General features: G+C 44.0%; 1 protein-coding gene across 1 annotated transcript in view; it reads left to right on the forward strand.

Annotated features, from left to right (window-relative positions):
- SERPINB5 (serpin family B member 5) overlaps positions 1 to 18,225 on the forward strand; it is a 48,652-nt gene that overhangs the window by 23,625 nt on the left and 6,802 nt on the right. The window contains exons 3-5 of the mRNA XM_077269760.1: positions 412 to 549; positions 11,319 to 11,436; positions 13,872 to 14,014. Of these exons, the coding sequence (XP_077125875.1) occupies positions 412 to 549; positions 11,319 to 11,436; positions 13,872 to 14,014 (399 nt within the window). The remainder of the gene's footprint in view (positions 1 to 411; positions 550 to 11,318; positions 11,437 to 13,871; positions 14,015 to 18,225) is intronic.

The raw sequence follows: 18,225 nt of genomic DNA on the forward strand, positions 1-18,225 counted from the left end.
CTGGCATTCGTAGAAATGTACTGAGTTCCTGTGACGCAGCTTCTGACTTCCAGCCAGTCAGAACCTGCTGTCACAAGATGGCACGGGGGAATAGGAGTGGCACTGAAAAAAAGTGAAGATATTGGGGGGTGAGTATATGACAAGGGGCAGTGGGCTTAGATTTAAAGCACCCCTCCAGCGCTGAAAAAAATGCTGGAGTGGTGCTTTAAATACATATAGAACCTTGATCATTGCTTGCTGTCAAAAATACAAGATTAATTTAAAGTTCAATACTTGAGAAAGCATAAGAGGGATACTCAATAGGTGATGCCAAACATAATGGATCCCTTTAGAGATATATTAATGTTTGTGCTGCATTTACTTGTGTGAATTAATATGAAAAATAAATTATTTTACATTTCTTCTTAACAGGTTCTTCACTTTGAAAATGTCAAGGATTATGACTTTGGATTTCAAACGCTGACGTCAGACATTAATAGAATTGGTGCTTCATCCTCTTTAAAAATAGTCAAGCGTCTCTATGTGGACAGTTGCTTCAGCGCCACTAAAGTGAGTACACGTGTTTATCCAAATGTTCATATGACTAATGTAGAGGGAAGGGTTTTGTTCTAACAGCCACTATCCAGTTGCCTTACGAGGGTCCCCCACTCTACTAGCCAGAGCACAGATGTGCTACACAAGCTGGAACATGTGGGCTGATTTCAATCGATGCTGTGTAATTCCTACTAGCCGCCCTTCGACCAGCAGATCCTTTTCATTTATCTAAAAAGGCTTTTCCAAAATGAAGAAGCCCTTTTTGTATAAACATATTTGTTCTAACATTATGTTATCAAAATCTTCTCTTTAAAGCGTTATTTGGGACTGAAAAATTCATGACCTATCCCTCGACTAGGTCAGTGTTATCAAATTCGTGGAGTGAAAATCTTAATACAGTACTGGTCAGCTGCACAAGTTTAATGTCCCCTTTAAGCTCAGTGTATCTGGAAGTGCTTATATCTGGTAGCACAAGTCAGTCCAGTCCTGCCAGTTAGTTGTCATAGAAAAGCCTTCATCTGGAGGTATTCATGGGTCAGGAGTATGTTTTGCTTCTATTCACATGTGCGTTTTGCCAGTTATTTACTTTTTTTTTCTCACTAAGACTTTTGATTGGCATTGGTGCAATATCCATGTGGTATAAATCCCATCCTGTAACATTGTATTTGCTTGTAATATTAATATTTGACCACCAGATGTCGCACTGTATCTTCTGCTGGACTACATTGACACCTTGTATGATTTGGGCTGGGAGTATACTATGACTATTTGTAGCACTACTGATTTATTTTAAAGGGAGTCTGTCAGCATAAAATGACTGCTCAAACCAAGTAAAGGCACTTGGTGTTTCCTTGCCATGGCCACACTGTTCAGTGCACCTTCCCACCTACTTATCTTTCATCTATTTCTGCAACCCACCTGTTTTGATTGACAGCTCTGGCTTTATAAAGCCAGATTAAGGCAGTGATACATGGAAAAAAGTAGGTGGGATCACTAAGGGTTCTAAGGGTGCACTGAATGCCTTTGCTTGGTTTGAACAATTTGTGCTGAGAGTGTCCCTTTAATTATTACGTGGCAGCTGTAGTCCATCCAAGTGTATACAAATCACTGCATTGCTCTGCACTGGAGCTGGAGCTAAATAATGAAAAACGGTTAGTAAAGCTTTAATGTGTCTCAGGTATCCCAGACCTAAATATAGTCCTTTTTTGTTTTGTTCCTTTTTTGCTATGAGGCCAAGAACCTACTGTCAGGCTAACTACCTGACTATTCTGTGCTGTGATGATCTTTTCCAGTCTGTCATTGTTTAGCTTCCTTGACCTCATGTCAACAGATCTCTTCCGGTCTTGTCTGGATTTGAATCCAGCAGGACCTGTGCACCAGACGGCAGTCCGTGCTTATCCAAATACTTGTACCTATGTTGTTGCTGATGGTCTCCACCCCAAGTTCCTGTTGATCACCACCCTGAGTTCCTGATTGGCTCATCCTGATTGCTCACCGTATTTAATCCTAGCCTTGCTCTCCTTCCTTACGTGATTATTGAGCTACAGGCCCCTAGTTAAGCTTCATTACTCCTGCTGCTTCTTCAAACGACATTGCTGCTCTTGATATTGACCTCTGGCTTCCCTGACTTTGATACCTGCAGGTGCTGCCCCTAGTGGTTGCAATATCACCACTCCAAACCAGGTCAGTCCATAACAGGTCTGCTCTATTGGCAGACATCACTGCCGATGTCATGCCGAATGACAGCTGGCTTCCTGTAGTTAGGCCGTGGGGAGCCAGCTGTGAATTAGCATGATATTAGCAGTGACGCTTCATCGACAAAGCAGAGTGGAAGAGAAGTCTCACAGGGTTACCAGATCAGTGTGGAGCCAGAAGACTGCAATGTTTGATTGCTCCTACTCTGGCACTGAGAAGGAGCATTTCTCCTTCATTTTAATGGTGTTTATTCCTTCTGACAGAACAGTGGTTAATTGGCCATGTTGGAAACCTCTGAGCTCAGTTAGCCACTTATTTCCCCTTTATAATCTAGGCTCTGATGCAAATCCTTATCAGAGCTAGCATTCGCTGCATGGCTTCAGGAGGGAGAGGTTTTCATATGCAAAGGAGTTTTGGAGGAGTTATCTGTAGTTTGTATGTGTGGTAATTCCTTATCCTTCTCTATTTTGGTTTATTCCCCAACCCTCACTCCCTGGTGCATTCCTCTGTATATGTGAGTGAATATTTTGTATCCATACCATGAAGAGAAAATGCAGCCGCACCGCTGCTGCTGGATCAATGACTGATTACGGTCCCTCCGGTAGTGAGCATGGAACTGACAACACGGTAGAGGTGCTCATATGAAAAGAAGAAAGAAGCATCCAGGAATATGAAGAAAAATACGGCGACACTCACCGGTCCAGGTGTGGTGCAAAATCTTTATTGAAGCCTCAGTAGAAACATCTCATTCATGGCCAGGGCAGTGGAACAGGAAGGGAGGTGAGCAGGATGTGACGACGGCCGTTTCGCGCTTACGTCAGCGCTTCCACAGGTCTCCTGTATGCCTAGAGTTTTCTGTTAACCCTTGTTTGTGTTCTCTTCCCCTGGGTGGGGGAAGAGAACAGATGGATAGCTGACTCAGGAGATAAGGCAAGGGTGGAGACCCCGGCATCTTCACCTTCAGAAGTTTCCTTGAGTAATAGGGCGAGCTAGAGAGCCCCCTAGTGTTAAGGACAGGGAAGGAGCCCCTGGTCCAGGGTCACCCGACAGCTGTGTTGTGACAAGAAGAAGTTGCTCTGACGATGCGATGTTACCGGAAGCAGCAGACCTGCCAGCAGGGGTGGTCTGTGGCCGCTCTAAGCTAGAAAAGATCATCGCAGGGCAAAACAAGCAAGTAGTTAGCAAATACCTGCCTGTAAGTTCTTAGCCACATAGCAAATAGTCCCCCCCCAATCACGATTAACCCCTTTAAGCATTTATATTTTTAATATATTGGACTCCTCACACTACACCATTATTAATTGGTATTTGCATTGTGATTTCAGGATTTAGTATAGATATTTGCCACTATTTTTCTTACGGATCTTATTATGTGGTGGCCCTTTCTAACATTTTCGGAACATATGTGATTTGTCAATATTATTTTATTTCTTTTCAGAGCACTGCCAACATATTTTTAAACCGTTGTTTCCTGTTGCCACAATGGAGTTATTCTTTATTCAGCTGTTACGGCTCCAATTTATCTGTACTGGAAACACCACCTAGTGGCTTAAAAAAAAACAGCCAAGGATTTTTTTTTAAAATATCTGCTGTGTAACATAAATTTGAGTGATTATTTTAAGAAAAGAGAATGTATTTTCAGTCTAAGGGCTCCCTCCCACTTGCGATTAAAAATTGGATTGCATTCATACCAATTTAATCCTATGCTTCTGTTCCCAATGGCGTTTTTTTTTTCTTCTCCGATAGGACCGGAAAAAAAACACAACATGCTGCAATTGCATGCCAAATTCAAATCGCATGCACCGATATAAGTCTGCACTTTTTTTCCCTGTCCTATCGCGATCCGATCGGAGTAGAAAAAAAAGACGCTATTGAGAACAGATGCATAAGATTAAATTAGTACAAATGCAATCCGATTTCCAATCAGATTGCATTCGTCTGATTTAATTGCAAGTTGGAGCGAGCCCTTATCAAGTATATGAGAAAAATTGAAACATAGGAGCAGATTCATCATGGCTTTTGCATCTTGTTTTTTTGAGTAAAAATGGTTCTAAGGGTTCGCTCACACGAGCATATAATTGGACGAGTGTAATCTGATAAAAAATCGGATTGCTCTTTGACCATAGTTATTCAATGAGGCCGTGCAGATCTGCAATTTTTTTGTTATGCCTAATACAACTGAGATAAAAATAAGCAGATTTGCATAGCATTGGTCCGAGTGCAATCTGATTTTTTTTTTTGGATTGTACTTGTTTGATTTATACACTAGTGTGAGTGAGCCCTTTATTAGGTTTCCTTGGTTTTGTCATCATGGAATAGTTCATATTATCTGGATACATTAGCCTAATTCACTGATCATTTGCGACTTTTCATATATACAGAAAAGATATATATCTTTATACCGTGTTAGCCAGTGGATAGAATAATATTTTGAATTGAGAGTCCTCAGTGGTTACAAGATCCCATGTACTTTCAGCTGCATCACATCTAATGTGATGTACCTAATTATATGTACCAAATGTCCAGCTGAGGGTCTGTATGTTGGGGAGTCAGGGCAACAACTGAGAACAAGGATAAATTCTCACCGCCACACAATAAGAGAAATTTGAATGGATCTACCTGTGGCCAAACATTTTTGTATGCCTGATCATAGCACCATGGACCTGAGATTACTTGTATTGAAAGACAGCTTCAAATCTCAGAGATACAGGAGAATTTGGGAGTATAAATTTATGACAACCTTTGACACACTTAGTGCAGGAATGAATGTGTCGCATGGATTTATGTCTTTTTAGATCAATTAAGGAATGTTCACTTCAGACCTTATGGGGCATCATAACACAGAACCAGACCCCAATCAGAGGACAATAAAACATTTACTTTTTATCTATGAACTGTGCCAATATTTATGGATACAACTGTTTATCACTCTCCCATAATGACAGTTCGTGCTGTGTTGTGTATAAATATGAGATTCTTCAGATGTTGTATTAGTCTATGCCTGATGAAGAGGCCTGAGTAGTCTCGAAAGCTTGCAATTTGTTACCATCTTTTCAGTTAGCCATTAATAGGTATCTATCAACCACTGAGGACTCTCAATTCTAAAAATTATTCTTTTCAAATATAATCATTTTTGTCACAATTGTACTTTAATACCTCACTGGAATACAAAACCTATCGATTTTTTTTGCACAGTAGGAGACTAACTTGCAACATCTTAAAGTTTATTGGAGGGATCATGTGACTTTTTACTCTAAAAAGGCACAATAAAGCAAAAAAAATAAGCATCTTTGAATCTGCACCAATTCATCAAACATTGTTCCCCTATTTTAAAGAATATTGCACAAAATCTACTAGTATAAAAAAGCATGCCAGAGAAAAAAATGACTTGACAAATAATGAATGGGGGTCATAATCTGCCAGTGCTCTGCCATGTCTGAATATGGCCTAAGGCTGCTTTTACACTTGCCGTTGTTTTGCGGCCCGTTTTTGCAGACCCTGTAGAATTCTATAGGGCCGCAAAAACAGGCCGCAATAATTTCAAGGTGTGCCGTATGGCCATGAGGGCCATATTTACGGCATTAAAAAAAGATTGACCCTGCTCAATCTTTTTCCCAGCTTATGGACACGGCCCCCATTGAAAAATAATGGGGTCACAAAAACAACGGAAGTTTGTGGATCACCCCCAGAGTAGGGCAATGGGGTACTCGGTACAGGTCCTTCGGTTCGGGGGATGTCATGGTGGCTGACCAGGTCCGTGGCCCTAGGGACGTCCGTATTGAAAGGGAAAGGTCTTTAAAGGGATATTGTTCGTGACGCCACCTGTGGTATTCGGTCAGGGTGACCAACACTGCTTAGGGGTCCGCTGGGGTGATGTGATGGCAGCTAGATGGTATACCTTCCCACAGGTGAAGTGTATCCCCAGGGCTTCCCAGAAGTGTAGATGGAGATGGTGGATGATGTAAGGTGCAGGGAATAACGAGGACACAAGGTTGCAGTCTCTTTACCTTTTACTGAAGACTTCAGCATCCACAGTCCAGGGTACAGACCACAGGGTAGGCAGAGTCCAGCCGGTCTGAAGGCAAATCCAGAGTCCCCTTATCCAGGTGGAAATCAGTAGCGTTCCTTCTAGCGCCTGTGTGTTGTAGTACCTCCCTACTGAACTTCTTGGTAAGGTCCTCACAATTCTTGTTAGATGTTCTAGATGTTATTTCTTCCTCTCTGTCCCCCAGATGGTGTGGATAGGACAAACCCGTATGACTGATGGCCTGAGGCTTGTTTATAGGGACCCTAGAGACGCCCCGACCCCGACAAGTTGCCACTGTGTCTTCTTAGGTATTAAGGTCGGGCAGCCAACTTGGAATTGACTGTCCTGCCGGTCTTTGAAGTAAAGCATAGAGACTATTACTCCCTCGGTGTTCCAGCCACCGGCTACACGCCTCAGAAGGAGGCAGCCTATACAGGGCAGAACTCCTTCTGGTGTTATCTCCTTGTGCTATGACTTCGTGTCTCACCCTCTGCAACACAATTCTCTTCGTGTCCTTTCTTAGGATGCTGCCGCACGTGGGGCAGGCGCAGCTCCGTATCTTTCTGTCTTGCTAGGCCTCTGTCAGGATCCCACCCCTGACAGGGACCCTCTGTCTGCAGCTCCGATGTTCCTCCTTTCCCCCTGTCTGCCTGACAGGTGTTGCCTGGGCCAAGCCCAGTCAGCTTCTCTCTAACTTTCTATCCAGCCCACCAGTTTTACCCTTCTGTGAGGAGTGCCCTAGAAGATAGGAGCAAGGCTCCCCCTGGTGGTCTGGAGTGTGAAGTGTGGTGTATGGTTTGTGATACCTGGTAGGAAGATCTCCTTTATTGCCATCAGATGTAATATCACTCCCCCTGGTGGAAGAACGACATTACTGCAATGACTAGGACTCTGCGGCGCTGCACTCCCCCCCATTAAATCCAGTACTCCTGGACTGGGAAAAGAAAACAACAATTACAGGTTATAACAAAAGACATGCAAAATTTTTGGAATGCTATGAAACAAATTAATATAACAATGCTTCCCTTTATGGCAGATGAGGACACTTGAACGTTGCAAAACAAAAACATATTTACATTGCCAGCTTACTTCTGTAGATGACTAATTATGGATGCGCTAACTAACTATGAAATACTATTACCCGTATAGGTATACTATCTATTAACTACTACGTGCAATTTCAAAACAATAAGTTAACATTTTCTTTATTAAAGCATAAAACCGTTATTCTTCTCTTAGTGCAAAGTCTTTTAACTAATTTCCTAAGGCTCACTAGCGGACTCTCTAACCCCTATGGGTTCACTCTATTGAAATGCAAAACAGGTTTCACCCCCCCCCCCCTTCCTACGGGTTCACTGTGTCTTCCAATTTCTTTATCCTCAATTTTATTTAAAGTACATCATCTAACATTTCCTATTCTTAACTACATACTATCAGCTATGTATAAACATTATTACTATCTAACTATCTAAGACAACATTATCACTCTTGAGCAAAGTGCAACAAATAAACATCCCCTTTAAGAGGAAACCCAAGTCTTTTCAGAGGTAGTGCAAAGTAATCACATCATTCGTATTCAAGTTTACTTAAAGGCAACATGACGTGATATGATATGAGGGACCCGTTACGAACCCCCGAACGTTGGTCTTGGGTGGGCTACAAGATGTGTAATCCTGACCCGGAGTTCTGCCACACCAACAGGTTTTTATTCAGGTCTGCAAAGCAAAGCAGTTATTTTTACAGCATAATTAACAGCAGTTTCTGTTAAGAGGCAGTCTCTGTAAAAGCCTCCTATGTAAAACCAATAGAGAGAACCTTTAAGAAGGTGCAAACTATTTACAAGCACAGTTTGTGATCATGCACAGTTCATGATTGTGCAGTTCTTTGGTAAAAGTAGAAAAACTTGTGCAAAAACATAGGATCCCTTTAAACAGGGGATCCCTTTAAAAGTTAACCCTAGACGGGTTCAAGCGGCAAAGAAAGAACAGTTAACTATTTACATTCAGTGTTTTGAGGTTTATTTAATTAACTGCAAGGGCTTTACCTGGCACATAACCCTTTTTGGCCTGGGAAGGGTGGAATCCAGGGTTACACCCAGTGCCAGATAAACACCATTGGTTTGTCTTTCGTGGATTGTCATATCATGCGCAGCGATGGAGGTCTGCGTAGCTTGAGTATGGGCATTTGCTACAGCAGAGGGAGCGGCTGCTGCAAGATCAGTCACTGGAACGGAGTCAATAGCGGTGGCACGAGCAGTCGCTGGAGTGGTGTCGGTCATCAAGGCAGGGTCGTTCTTCATACCTGCTTCAGATGCGGTTCCTCCGGTGCCGGTCTGCTCCGTCTCCGCTGGGGTCTGGAACGCTGGTTGCAGGGCCTTGTCCTGCGGCGTTGTCATCTCTGTTTGCAGCATCTCGCTTTCAGGCAGGGCCTTCCTTTCTGGCTTCAGAGCGCTGGAACTTCTTTCTTGCTCCGGACCAGACGAGGCTGCCAACAGACGTCTGGTGAGGCTCCCGATGAAGGTCTTCTTCCACCCGGCCTCAGTGCTCAGCTGCGCCCGCAGGAGTTGGTCACTGAGCTCTTCCATGCTGGCCTGCAGGAAGTCAGGGCCAACGGGTGATGCCTGGCCATGGTGTCTCTCCAGGTGGCTGGGGGAGTCCTCTGCTCCGACCCCACGCTCTGGCTCCGGGCGGCTGGCCATGGCGTCCTCCACGTGGCTCGCTCCTTCCTGGTCTTTTTCCCACTCTCTCCTTCTGGGGCAGTTTCATTTTTGTTGTCTCCGCCCGCCATTGAGGATCAGGAGGTGGATCTCGGCTGCTGACGGACACGTCCTCAAGGTACAGAGATATTTGGACTGGGCGCTGGGCATCCATTGTTTTCGCGCTTCTCAGTTCGTTCACGCCCACAACTCCACGCCCTTCTTCTTCGTCTGCGCTCCTCGTGGTGCTGTAATGGCGGCTGTTTTGGCAGGAATTTTGGCGGCAAATGGCAATACACAGTCTTTAAGCAAATCACAGTTCCAATACAGTTCTGGCACAGTTCTTAGGCACACATGACCCGATTTTCAGGCTTAAGTAGATCCTGTTCGTGACGCCAAGATGGATCGCCCCCAGAGTAGGGCAATGGGGTACTCAGTACCAGGTCCTTCGGTTTGGGGGATGTTACGGTGGCTGACCAGGTCCGTGGCCCTAGGGACGTCCGTATTGAAAGGGAAAGGTCTTTAAAGGGATATTGTTCGTGATGCCACCTGTGGTATTTGGTGAGGGTGACCGACACTGCTTAGGGGTCCGCTGGGGTGATGTGATGGCAGCTAGATGGTATACCTTCCCACAGGTGAAGTGTATCCCCAGGGCTTCCCAGAAGTGTAGATGGAGATGGTGGATGATGTAAGGCGCAGGGAATAACGAGGACACAAGGTTGCAGTCTCTTTACCTTTTACTGAAGACTTCAGCATCCACAGTCCAGGGTACAGACCACAGGGTAGGCAGAGTCCAGCCGGTCTGAAGGCAAATCCAGAGTCCCCTTATCCAGGTTGAAATCAGTAGACTTCCTTCTAGCACCTGTGTGTTGTAGTACCTCCCTGCTGAGCTTCTCGGTAAGGTCCTCACAGCTCTTGTAGATGTTCTAAATGTTATTTCTTCCTCTCTGTCCCCCAGATGGTGTTGATAGGACAAACCCATATGACTGATGGCCTGAGGATTGTTTATAGGGACCCTAGAGACACCCCGACCCCCACATGTTGCCACCGTGTCTTCTTAGGTATTAAGGTCAGGCAGCCAACTTGGAATTGACTGTCCTGCTCGTCTTTGAAGTAAAGCATAGAGACTATTACTCCCTCGGTGTTCCGGCCACCGGCTACACGCCTCAGAAGGAGGCAGCCTATACAGGGCAGAACTCCTTCTGGTGTTATCTCCTTGTGCTATGACTTTGTGTCTCACCCTCTACAACACAATTCTCTTTGTGTCCTTTCTTAGGATGCTGCCGCACGTGGGGCAGGTGCAGCTCCGTATCTTTCTGTCTTGCTAGGCCTCTGTCAGGATCCCACCCTTGACAGGGACCCTCTGTCTGCAGCTCCGATGTTCTTCCTTTCCCCCTGTCTTCCTGACAGGTGTTGCCTGGGCCAAGCCCAGTCAGCTTCTCTCTAACTTTCTATCCAGCCCACCAGTTTTACCCTTCTGTGAGGAGTGCCCTAGTAGATAGGAGCAAGGCTCTCCCTGGTGGTCTGGAGTGTGAAGTGTGGTGTATGGTTTGTGATACCTGGTAGGAAGATCTCCTTTATTGCCATCAGACGTAATATCACTCCCCTGGTGGAAGAACTACATTACTACATTACTGCAACGACCAGGACTCTGGGGCGCTGCACTTGTTTTTGCGGTACATCATGACTTCCGGTTTTGCAGAATGCAGTTTTTTTTTTACGATACTATTTCCATAGTATTGGAATCCTGAGAAACGACGATCCGCAAGTTTTTTGCAGTCCCTTATTGCGGCAGACCTTGAAAATTGCAGCGATACGGCCCACAAAAAAGGCCCGCAATAATGGGCCGCAAAAAACACGGCAAGTGTAAAAGAAGCCTTAAACTGTTTAAAATTAAGAAATATCATTTCTATTACAGTTAAAAGAATATAGATACATTTGGCTTTCTATTGATTTTGTCAGTGTACATTGTTTTACGCAAATCATTTTAACCCTTTGATGAAAAATGTACAAAGTTGTGCAGTGTAAACAACAAAAGGGAAACATCTACCCATAGATGTTTCCCTTTTGTTGTTTACACCGCACAACTTTGTACATTTTTCATGAAAGGGTTAAAATGATAGTGGTAGTGGTCCCTTTAATATTTGATCGAGTGACCATATTGGAACCACCACTAATCTGATGTTGATGATTTATTATACCAAATGACCATTCATTTGAAAACCTCTTTATTGTGCTCTCCAATCTAAGAAAATACCCTTTCTTCTGTCATCAATAAGCCCTTTAAAATTTGTAGAGTTGTGTGTCAAGATTTTAAACGTATCATAAAAAGATTAAATATTATAGAAATACTGTTTTCTTCCCTAGGAATTTATAAATTCGACAAAGAAACCATATCCATCCGAACTAGAAATAATTGACATTAAAAGCCGAGCAGAAGAAGCCAGAAATCAGATAAATACATCTGTAAAAGACCTCACTGCTGGTAGGTTTCCTCTTTTCATATTGACATTAATAAGTTGGGTTTTTATCATCTCATTCTTTGCTGCACATTTTTTGTCCTGACTCTCCATTCAGTAAAACTAAAATTCAGATCTATGCCAAAAAGAAAATATGTGTCACTGTATTGTGCTAAGTGGTCGGAGGACAAATTAATACTGAACACATCCTGGTACAAAGTAAAAGAGCAGTTCTAGAAGGACACATTAAGAGTAAAGTATCAGAAAAGGATATTTGAATCAAGTCAGGTTTTTGTATAAAGGATATTTTTCAGTTTTATTGTGCAGACTGAGACATGGTCAGCAAAATAATCTCATTATAATTAGACAGTAGGCAATTTGGTGACAGTGGTGTCTTACTATTTGATACTTGAGTAGAGAGCAAAAAATATAGGTTATATGCACTGATAAGGCGATGATCACATGTGCATCCTGACCTCTCCTTATAAGGGAAGCCATGACATTTTGCCAAGTGTGTTATATGAGAGATGCCGTCAGGGTCTGACCCTAGTAATTTCCAATGGAGTCTATCACAGTCCCATTGTGGTGTCTGTCAATAAAAAAAAAAAGCGTTTTTCTGAATGCGGTAAAATTCCTCTCCTTCTGGAGAAGGTGCTGGTTTCTCTCCCTTCTTGGGGGCTGTTAGCATTTGGATACATTTCTTACCAATAACTGCCATTCATACCAACAGCTAGAGAGCTGCATACCCTTCGGCATTGTATTTAAAGAGGCCATGTCACTAGGTCAAAAGATTTTGGTGCTTTTATTCCTGCTGCTCCCGTGAGTATTGCATTTTCTTTTTTTTTTCTTCTAATCTGATATACTTTTCCAGTATGTTTATTAATTTTTTTTCACAATTTTTATGGTGTTTATCAATTGGTGTGTCTCACAGAAATCTCTTGGAGCGCGACTTCAGGTTGCTCAACTGTGTTAATTCCTATGTAACTCCCCATCGATAGAGATCAAAAACATTAGCATTAAACTGCATTGTCATTTTAAGGAAAAAAACAATAAAACTCCCAAACTACTCAGGAGAGAAGCGGAAATAAAATAATAGTAAAAACTGGCCATTCTTGACCTAGAAACATGTCTTCTTTAAGGGAATCTGTCACCTCATTTTGGCCCTATAAACTGCGGCCACCGCCATCAGGGGCTTATCTACAGCATTCTGATGCCCCCCAAGATAAGCCCCCATTGTAACGTGAAAGATAAGAAAAACAAGTTAGATTATACTTACCCAGGGGCGGTCGGGTCCGATGGGTGTTGCAGGTCCGGGTCCGGCGCCTCCCATCTTCATGCGATGACATCCTGTGGCACATTAGTATATGGGAGGGGGGGAACTTTTCAAGATGGGTGGTGACCATGGTGGCCATTTTGAAGTCGGCAATTTTGGATCCAACTTTATTTTTTCCAATGGGAAGAGGGTTATGTAACACATCAAACGTCTCAAGAATTTCACAAGAAAAACAATGATGTGCTTCGTTTTAACGTAACTTTATTATTTCATGAGTTATTTACAAGTTTATGACCACTTATAAAATGTGTTCAAAGTGCTGCCCATTGTGTTGGATTGTCAATGCAACCCTCTTCTCCCACTCTTGACACACTGATGGCAACATCGCAGAAGAAATGCTAGCACAGGCTTCCAGTATCTGTTGTTTCAGATGCTGCACATCTCGTATCTTCACAGAATAGACAGTTGCCTTCAGATGACCCCAGCATCTGAAACAATGGATGCTGGAAGCCTGTGCTAGCATTTCTTCTCCTCTTCCACCATATCCACAGAGGCATCATGTGACCCTCATTCAATTTCTACAGTAGAAGGCCATCAGAGGCAGTAGGATGTCCAGAGGGAGAAAGCGGCTTGCAAGTGCCAGTGATAAATTGCATTAAAAAGTATAAAAAATGGCTAAAATGAAAAATAAATTATGATGAAAAAGTCATATAGAAAAATAATGGTATCATGGAAATTGTCATTTTCTCCCACAAATAATGCAGCCCTTCATACTCAAATTTTTTCTATGTATGGCCCATTTACCAGGCTGAGACGCCTGATCTATAAGTGCCACAACAGTCTGTTCCCCCAGTGTTCCTCACACTGACATAATGATGGCAGGTGGCATGTCATGTCATTATGCTTGCTTGCTCTGCAGCTGCAGGCTTCTGAACTGTAGAGTAAGAGTAAGTGAAAAGTTGGGAGCCAGAGGCTCTCTGCTCTGCAGTAGATTCAATAGGAATTGCATCCAAGTACGTACCCCTAGTTGAAAATAATGCTGACCCTGACAGGCCCCCCTCCTCCACGGACATGGTCATGGTCACACCGATTGCTATCCCTGCCCCTATCCTGTGGTCAGGAGGATTACATTGAAACTTGAGAATACCTTTTCAATTTTATCTTTGTTTTTATGTTCTATTTCTACAGACAATGGGGAAAATGTGTTGACCGAGGGACTTTTGAATGAAAATACCACTATGGTACTGTTGGGGGCTGCATACTACAAAGGATGCTGGTTATATAAATTCAATGAATCCGAAACAAAAGAAGGCGAATTCCATGTAACCAAGGTATGAACATTATATTAATTTTTCTAAAACTTTAATAGGTTTTCTATTTTCTCTTAAAATAAAGTGCATTAATTGTATGATTGAGCGCTACACAAATTTCTATTTGACTTTGCATTTCAGTCCCTCACACCATTATTTGCTTGCAGTGAATTAAACAACTATTTTTACATTCAGTGGCAAGGTGCATATTCAGCTCTGCTCTCAGCTGGGAATTGGATAAAAATTATATATAGTCTAGGCAATACACCATGACCTAAACCCATCAGCAGCTGCTGCTATCTGCAGTGCACCCTTTCAAATAGATTGTTTCATTGTCTGAAGTCATGATTGTCAGAGCATTGATTTTTTATTTTTTTAGGCTAGGGATACATGTCAACAATAATGGCAAGCCATTGAAGTTGAAGGTGTCAAAGTGCATCATTGCATGTTAAATTGTTAATACTGTCATAGACTCATATTGCAACTACAGACTCACCATGATAGTGTCAGATAGGGTTATGAACATTGTCGTAGACCATGGATTATGCAGGTCACAACCATAGACTTTAAAGGGGTATACTCATCTCAGTGGCGTAGCTAGGGGTTCAGCTCGGGGGGGGGGGGGCGAAACATGTGAGTGGGCCCCTAACAGGCGGACATATCATTTGTGCAAACTACGTATGTGGCAGCACATGGGCCCAAGAGTTAAGGGGGCCCATTTCTACCTCTAAATAAGATGCAATTTTGTATTTTTAGAAGTTCTTGGGCTACAAAGGGCCCATATATTGTTCTTGCACATGGGCCCTTTTCTGTCTATGTCCACATGTGGCCCTTAGCCAGGTAACCATGATTGTAACTACGGTGGGTATAGGGGAACCTCAGGAGATGACCGCACTGTTATTGAAACTAAATCTCTATACAAAAACAGCACTGATATTACCGCCATACGGTAATACCATATAGTGGTAGATACCAGTCCTGCATGACATAGAGAGATCACAGTACAGTTATAGATGGTGACTTACAGAGGACGTTCTTTCCGGTGGATCCATTTACTTTTCCCATCTTTTCCACCTGGCCCAGACTGACAAACTGTGTATACTATTACTTCAACATTTTTCAGTCACCGCTCTGTGTATAGAGAGTGGTGGCTGTAACTGATGCCCAGGGACAGACTGACAGCCGCTACAGCACTATCTGCCACCCAGTAGTTAGGCTTCAATGCTTCGTAAGTGCCTACCTAATATTTAGGAGTCCCCCTATGTACAGTAATAATGGCCCCAGCATCGCTCATGAGAGCAGGAGGTCATGTGACGATTTTCTTCTATTGAGAGAAGTCAAACTTGTTTGCAAATAGCAAACGTGGTCGCATGACCGCCTGATCACACCAGTGGTCTTGGGGTCTCATGACGGCAGGTGCACCCCATCATGATTTGGCCTATTAAGGTAAAAGAGCCACCTTCTTCAGCACTAAGGCTGCATTCTGTGAAGGCGGCTCTTATGTTTTTTATCCCTAATAACACTGAAATATTCACTTTTATAAATTGTGCGCCATACCAGTATTGAGTCCGGGGGGTACATTTTCTCCCCCTGACTCAGCCACCTCGCAGCCGTTCATCATCCCACCGAGCACCGCCTCCTTTCTGTCTTGTGCCCTCACCGGCGCTCTACAATTATTTCTCGGGAATGCGCAGTGCGCGCTGCCCTGGAACTTATATCAAGTGATGTAAGTAGATCGCACAGTGCCAGATTCCCAGCCCCGCAGTGTGAATAAATCATAACACACTGCTGGACGGGATCTCGGTCCTCCGCTACACACAGGTGCGATATCAGTGCATCAGCTGATGTGAGTTCCAGGGCAGCGCACACGGCGCATGCCTGAAAAATGAGAGCCCAGGCATCGGAGCACGGTGGGATGATGGACGGCTGAGAGGCGGTTGTGTCCGGGGACAAAAGACGTACCCCCAGACTCAATACAGGTATGGCACGCAATTTATAAAAGTGAATATTTCAGTGTTATTAGGGATCAAAAACATAAGAGCCACCTTCACAGAATGCAGCCTTAGTGCTGCTGAAGGTGGCTGGCTCTATTACCTTAGTAGACCCTTTGGAGGGTGACAGGTTCCCTTTAATAATTTAATTATAAGCAATGTATTCTTATAACATAGAATGCAGCCCGTGGTTACTGTATTGTTATACTTGTTAGGGGGCAGACAGACGGACGTATTTCTCATGTGAGGATCGCATCGCAATCCTCGGACTGACCGTCGGCTCTCCTGACCTGAGGCTGACAGTTGCATAGTAATCTATCGTTCTGTCAAGCTTATGTCAGGAGAGGTGTCAGGGCCAGTCCGAGGATTTCAATGCGATCGTCGCATAAGTTATACAGTGTCTGTCTGCGCCCTTATGTTAATACTTATGCTTGTTATAGTAATATTAACCTTCTTTGCTATGCTTGTTTAACTAATACTTATAAAAGACCCAGCTCACAATAATTAAAAGCCCCCGACCTCCCCATCTCCAGCCCCCAAGACAGCAACTATTAGGGCATGTTTCCAAGGGGCGTATTGCTTGGGTTTTTGCTGGGGATTGGACGCTATGTACATCCGCAGTGTCCAAACCACAGCTTCCAGATGGTACAGCATAGTGGAGAGGATTTTATGAAATCCCATCTCCACTATGCATACATAGACGCAGGTGGCAGACCTGCGTAACCGGACATGTGGCGCGTCTTTCTAGGCAACAGCATGTCTATTTATCTTGTGGAGATGCTCCGTCTCCACAAGATAAATAAAACGGTCTATGAATAGGATGCGGTGATTCCACCTGTGTTCAATGAATATATGCGGAATCACCGCGCGTACAACAGGGGGCAGCGCTTTGGGCGGAGCGGGGTATCTGCTGCGTCCAAAGCACTGCCAATACAGCTCGAGGACACATACCCTCACATATGATGGAGTGAATATCTCATAACATTAAACAGTATAATAATAATCAGCCCCCCAGTGCCCCCTCACCCACATCAGCCCTCACAATACCCTCAAACTCTCCCATTCACCCCCCAGTACCCTGTCCCCCTCCCACAATACCACCATCCTCTCTTTCACCCCCACAGTGCCCTGTCCCCCTGCACATCCACAATAACCTCCATCGTTTCACATTTACCCCACAGTGCCCTGTCCTCCTCTCCCACTTCAGCCCCTACAATACCACAATCCTCTCACATTCACCCCCACAGTGACCATGATATGCCTAAATCGAATTACTCTAATAAATTCCATCCCCACTTACTGATGAAGTTTTCAGGCAGACAGTGAGGAGAACCAGGAAGTGTCCAGATAGATGCGGGGAGGGCAGTAGGACCCTGCGTGACTCAGCCAAACCCAGCGTGCACACACTGCACAGCCAGAAAGTAACTGCAGCTGCTGCTGCCAGCCAGGAAGAGATTCCTCGGGTGAGACCACATGCACTCTGCACGGAGGGAGGCTCTGCAGCCGGCATTGTGCTGCTCTCTCCCTGACACCTCAGACTCGGCAGTGGATCTCCCGGTGGGCCCCTTCAGGTGACTGGGCCTGGGGCAATGGCCCCCTCTGCCCCCCCAGTAGCTACGCTACTGACTCATCTACAACCCAGCTACAACAAAGGTGCAAAGTTTTCAGGAGAGAATAGCTACGTTGAAGTCCATCAAAGAACATGAGGATTTCCTTGACAGAGCAGAAGAATATCTTCCAAATGTTGAAAGAGAAGAACTTTTCAGTGTTCTTGCAGAAGCTAATGACAGAGTAGAAATAACTATTCTGAATGTTCGAAGATAAGCACCTTTCAATGTACCTGCAGAAGAAGAGAAATGGAAGCATGTGACCCAAAGAAGCATGAGGATGAGGAGGCAGTCAGCACCCATGCCACTGAAAAACTGCTACCAGGCTCTCACACAGGACAACTATGAAGATATACATAAAAAAAAGTGCTTTGACCACAAAGAACACTCCAGTAAGAAATCAGAAACCTCTTGAAGGAAGAAAATGAGCCAAAACAGAAAGGAACAGAAGCTGCTATCTGCCAATCGAACATTACCTCATGAGAAGTGTGCTGTCTTCCAGGTGCCCAAATCAAAGGTGGGTCTGATAAGGTATCAATACTCTTCAGTGCTACAGACACCCGCCTAGGTCTACTAATACACGTAGTAATAATTAACATAGCAAAAAAAAAAGGACCTGGAAACTATATATAGA

Source organism: Ranitomeya variabilis, chromosome 6 (assembly GCF_051348905.1).
Source record: "Ranitomeya variabilis isolate aRanVar5 chromosome 6, aRanVar5.hap1, whole genome shotgun sequence".
In the NCBI taxonomy this organism is placed as follows: Eukaryota; Metazoa; Chordata; class Amphibia; order Anura; family Dendrobatidae; genus Ranitomeya; species Ranitomeya variabilis.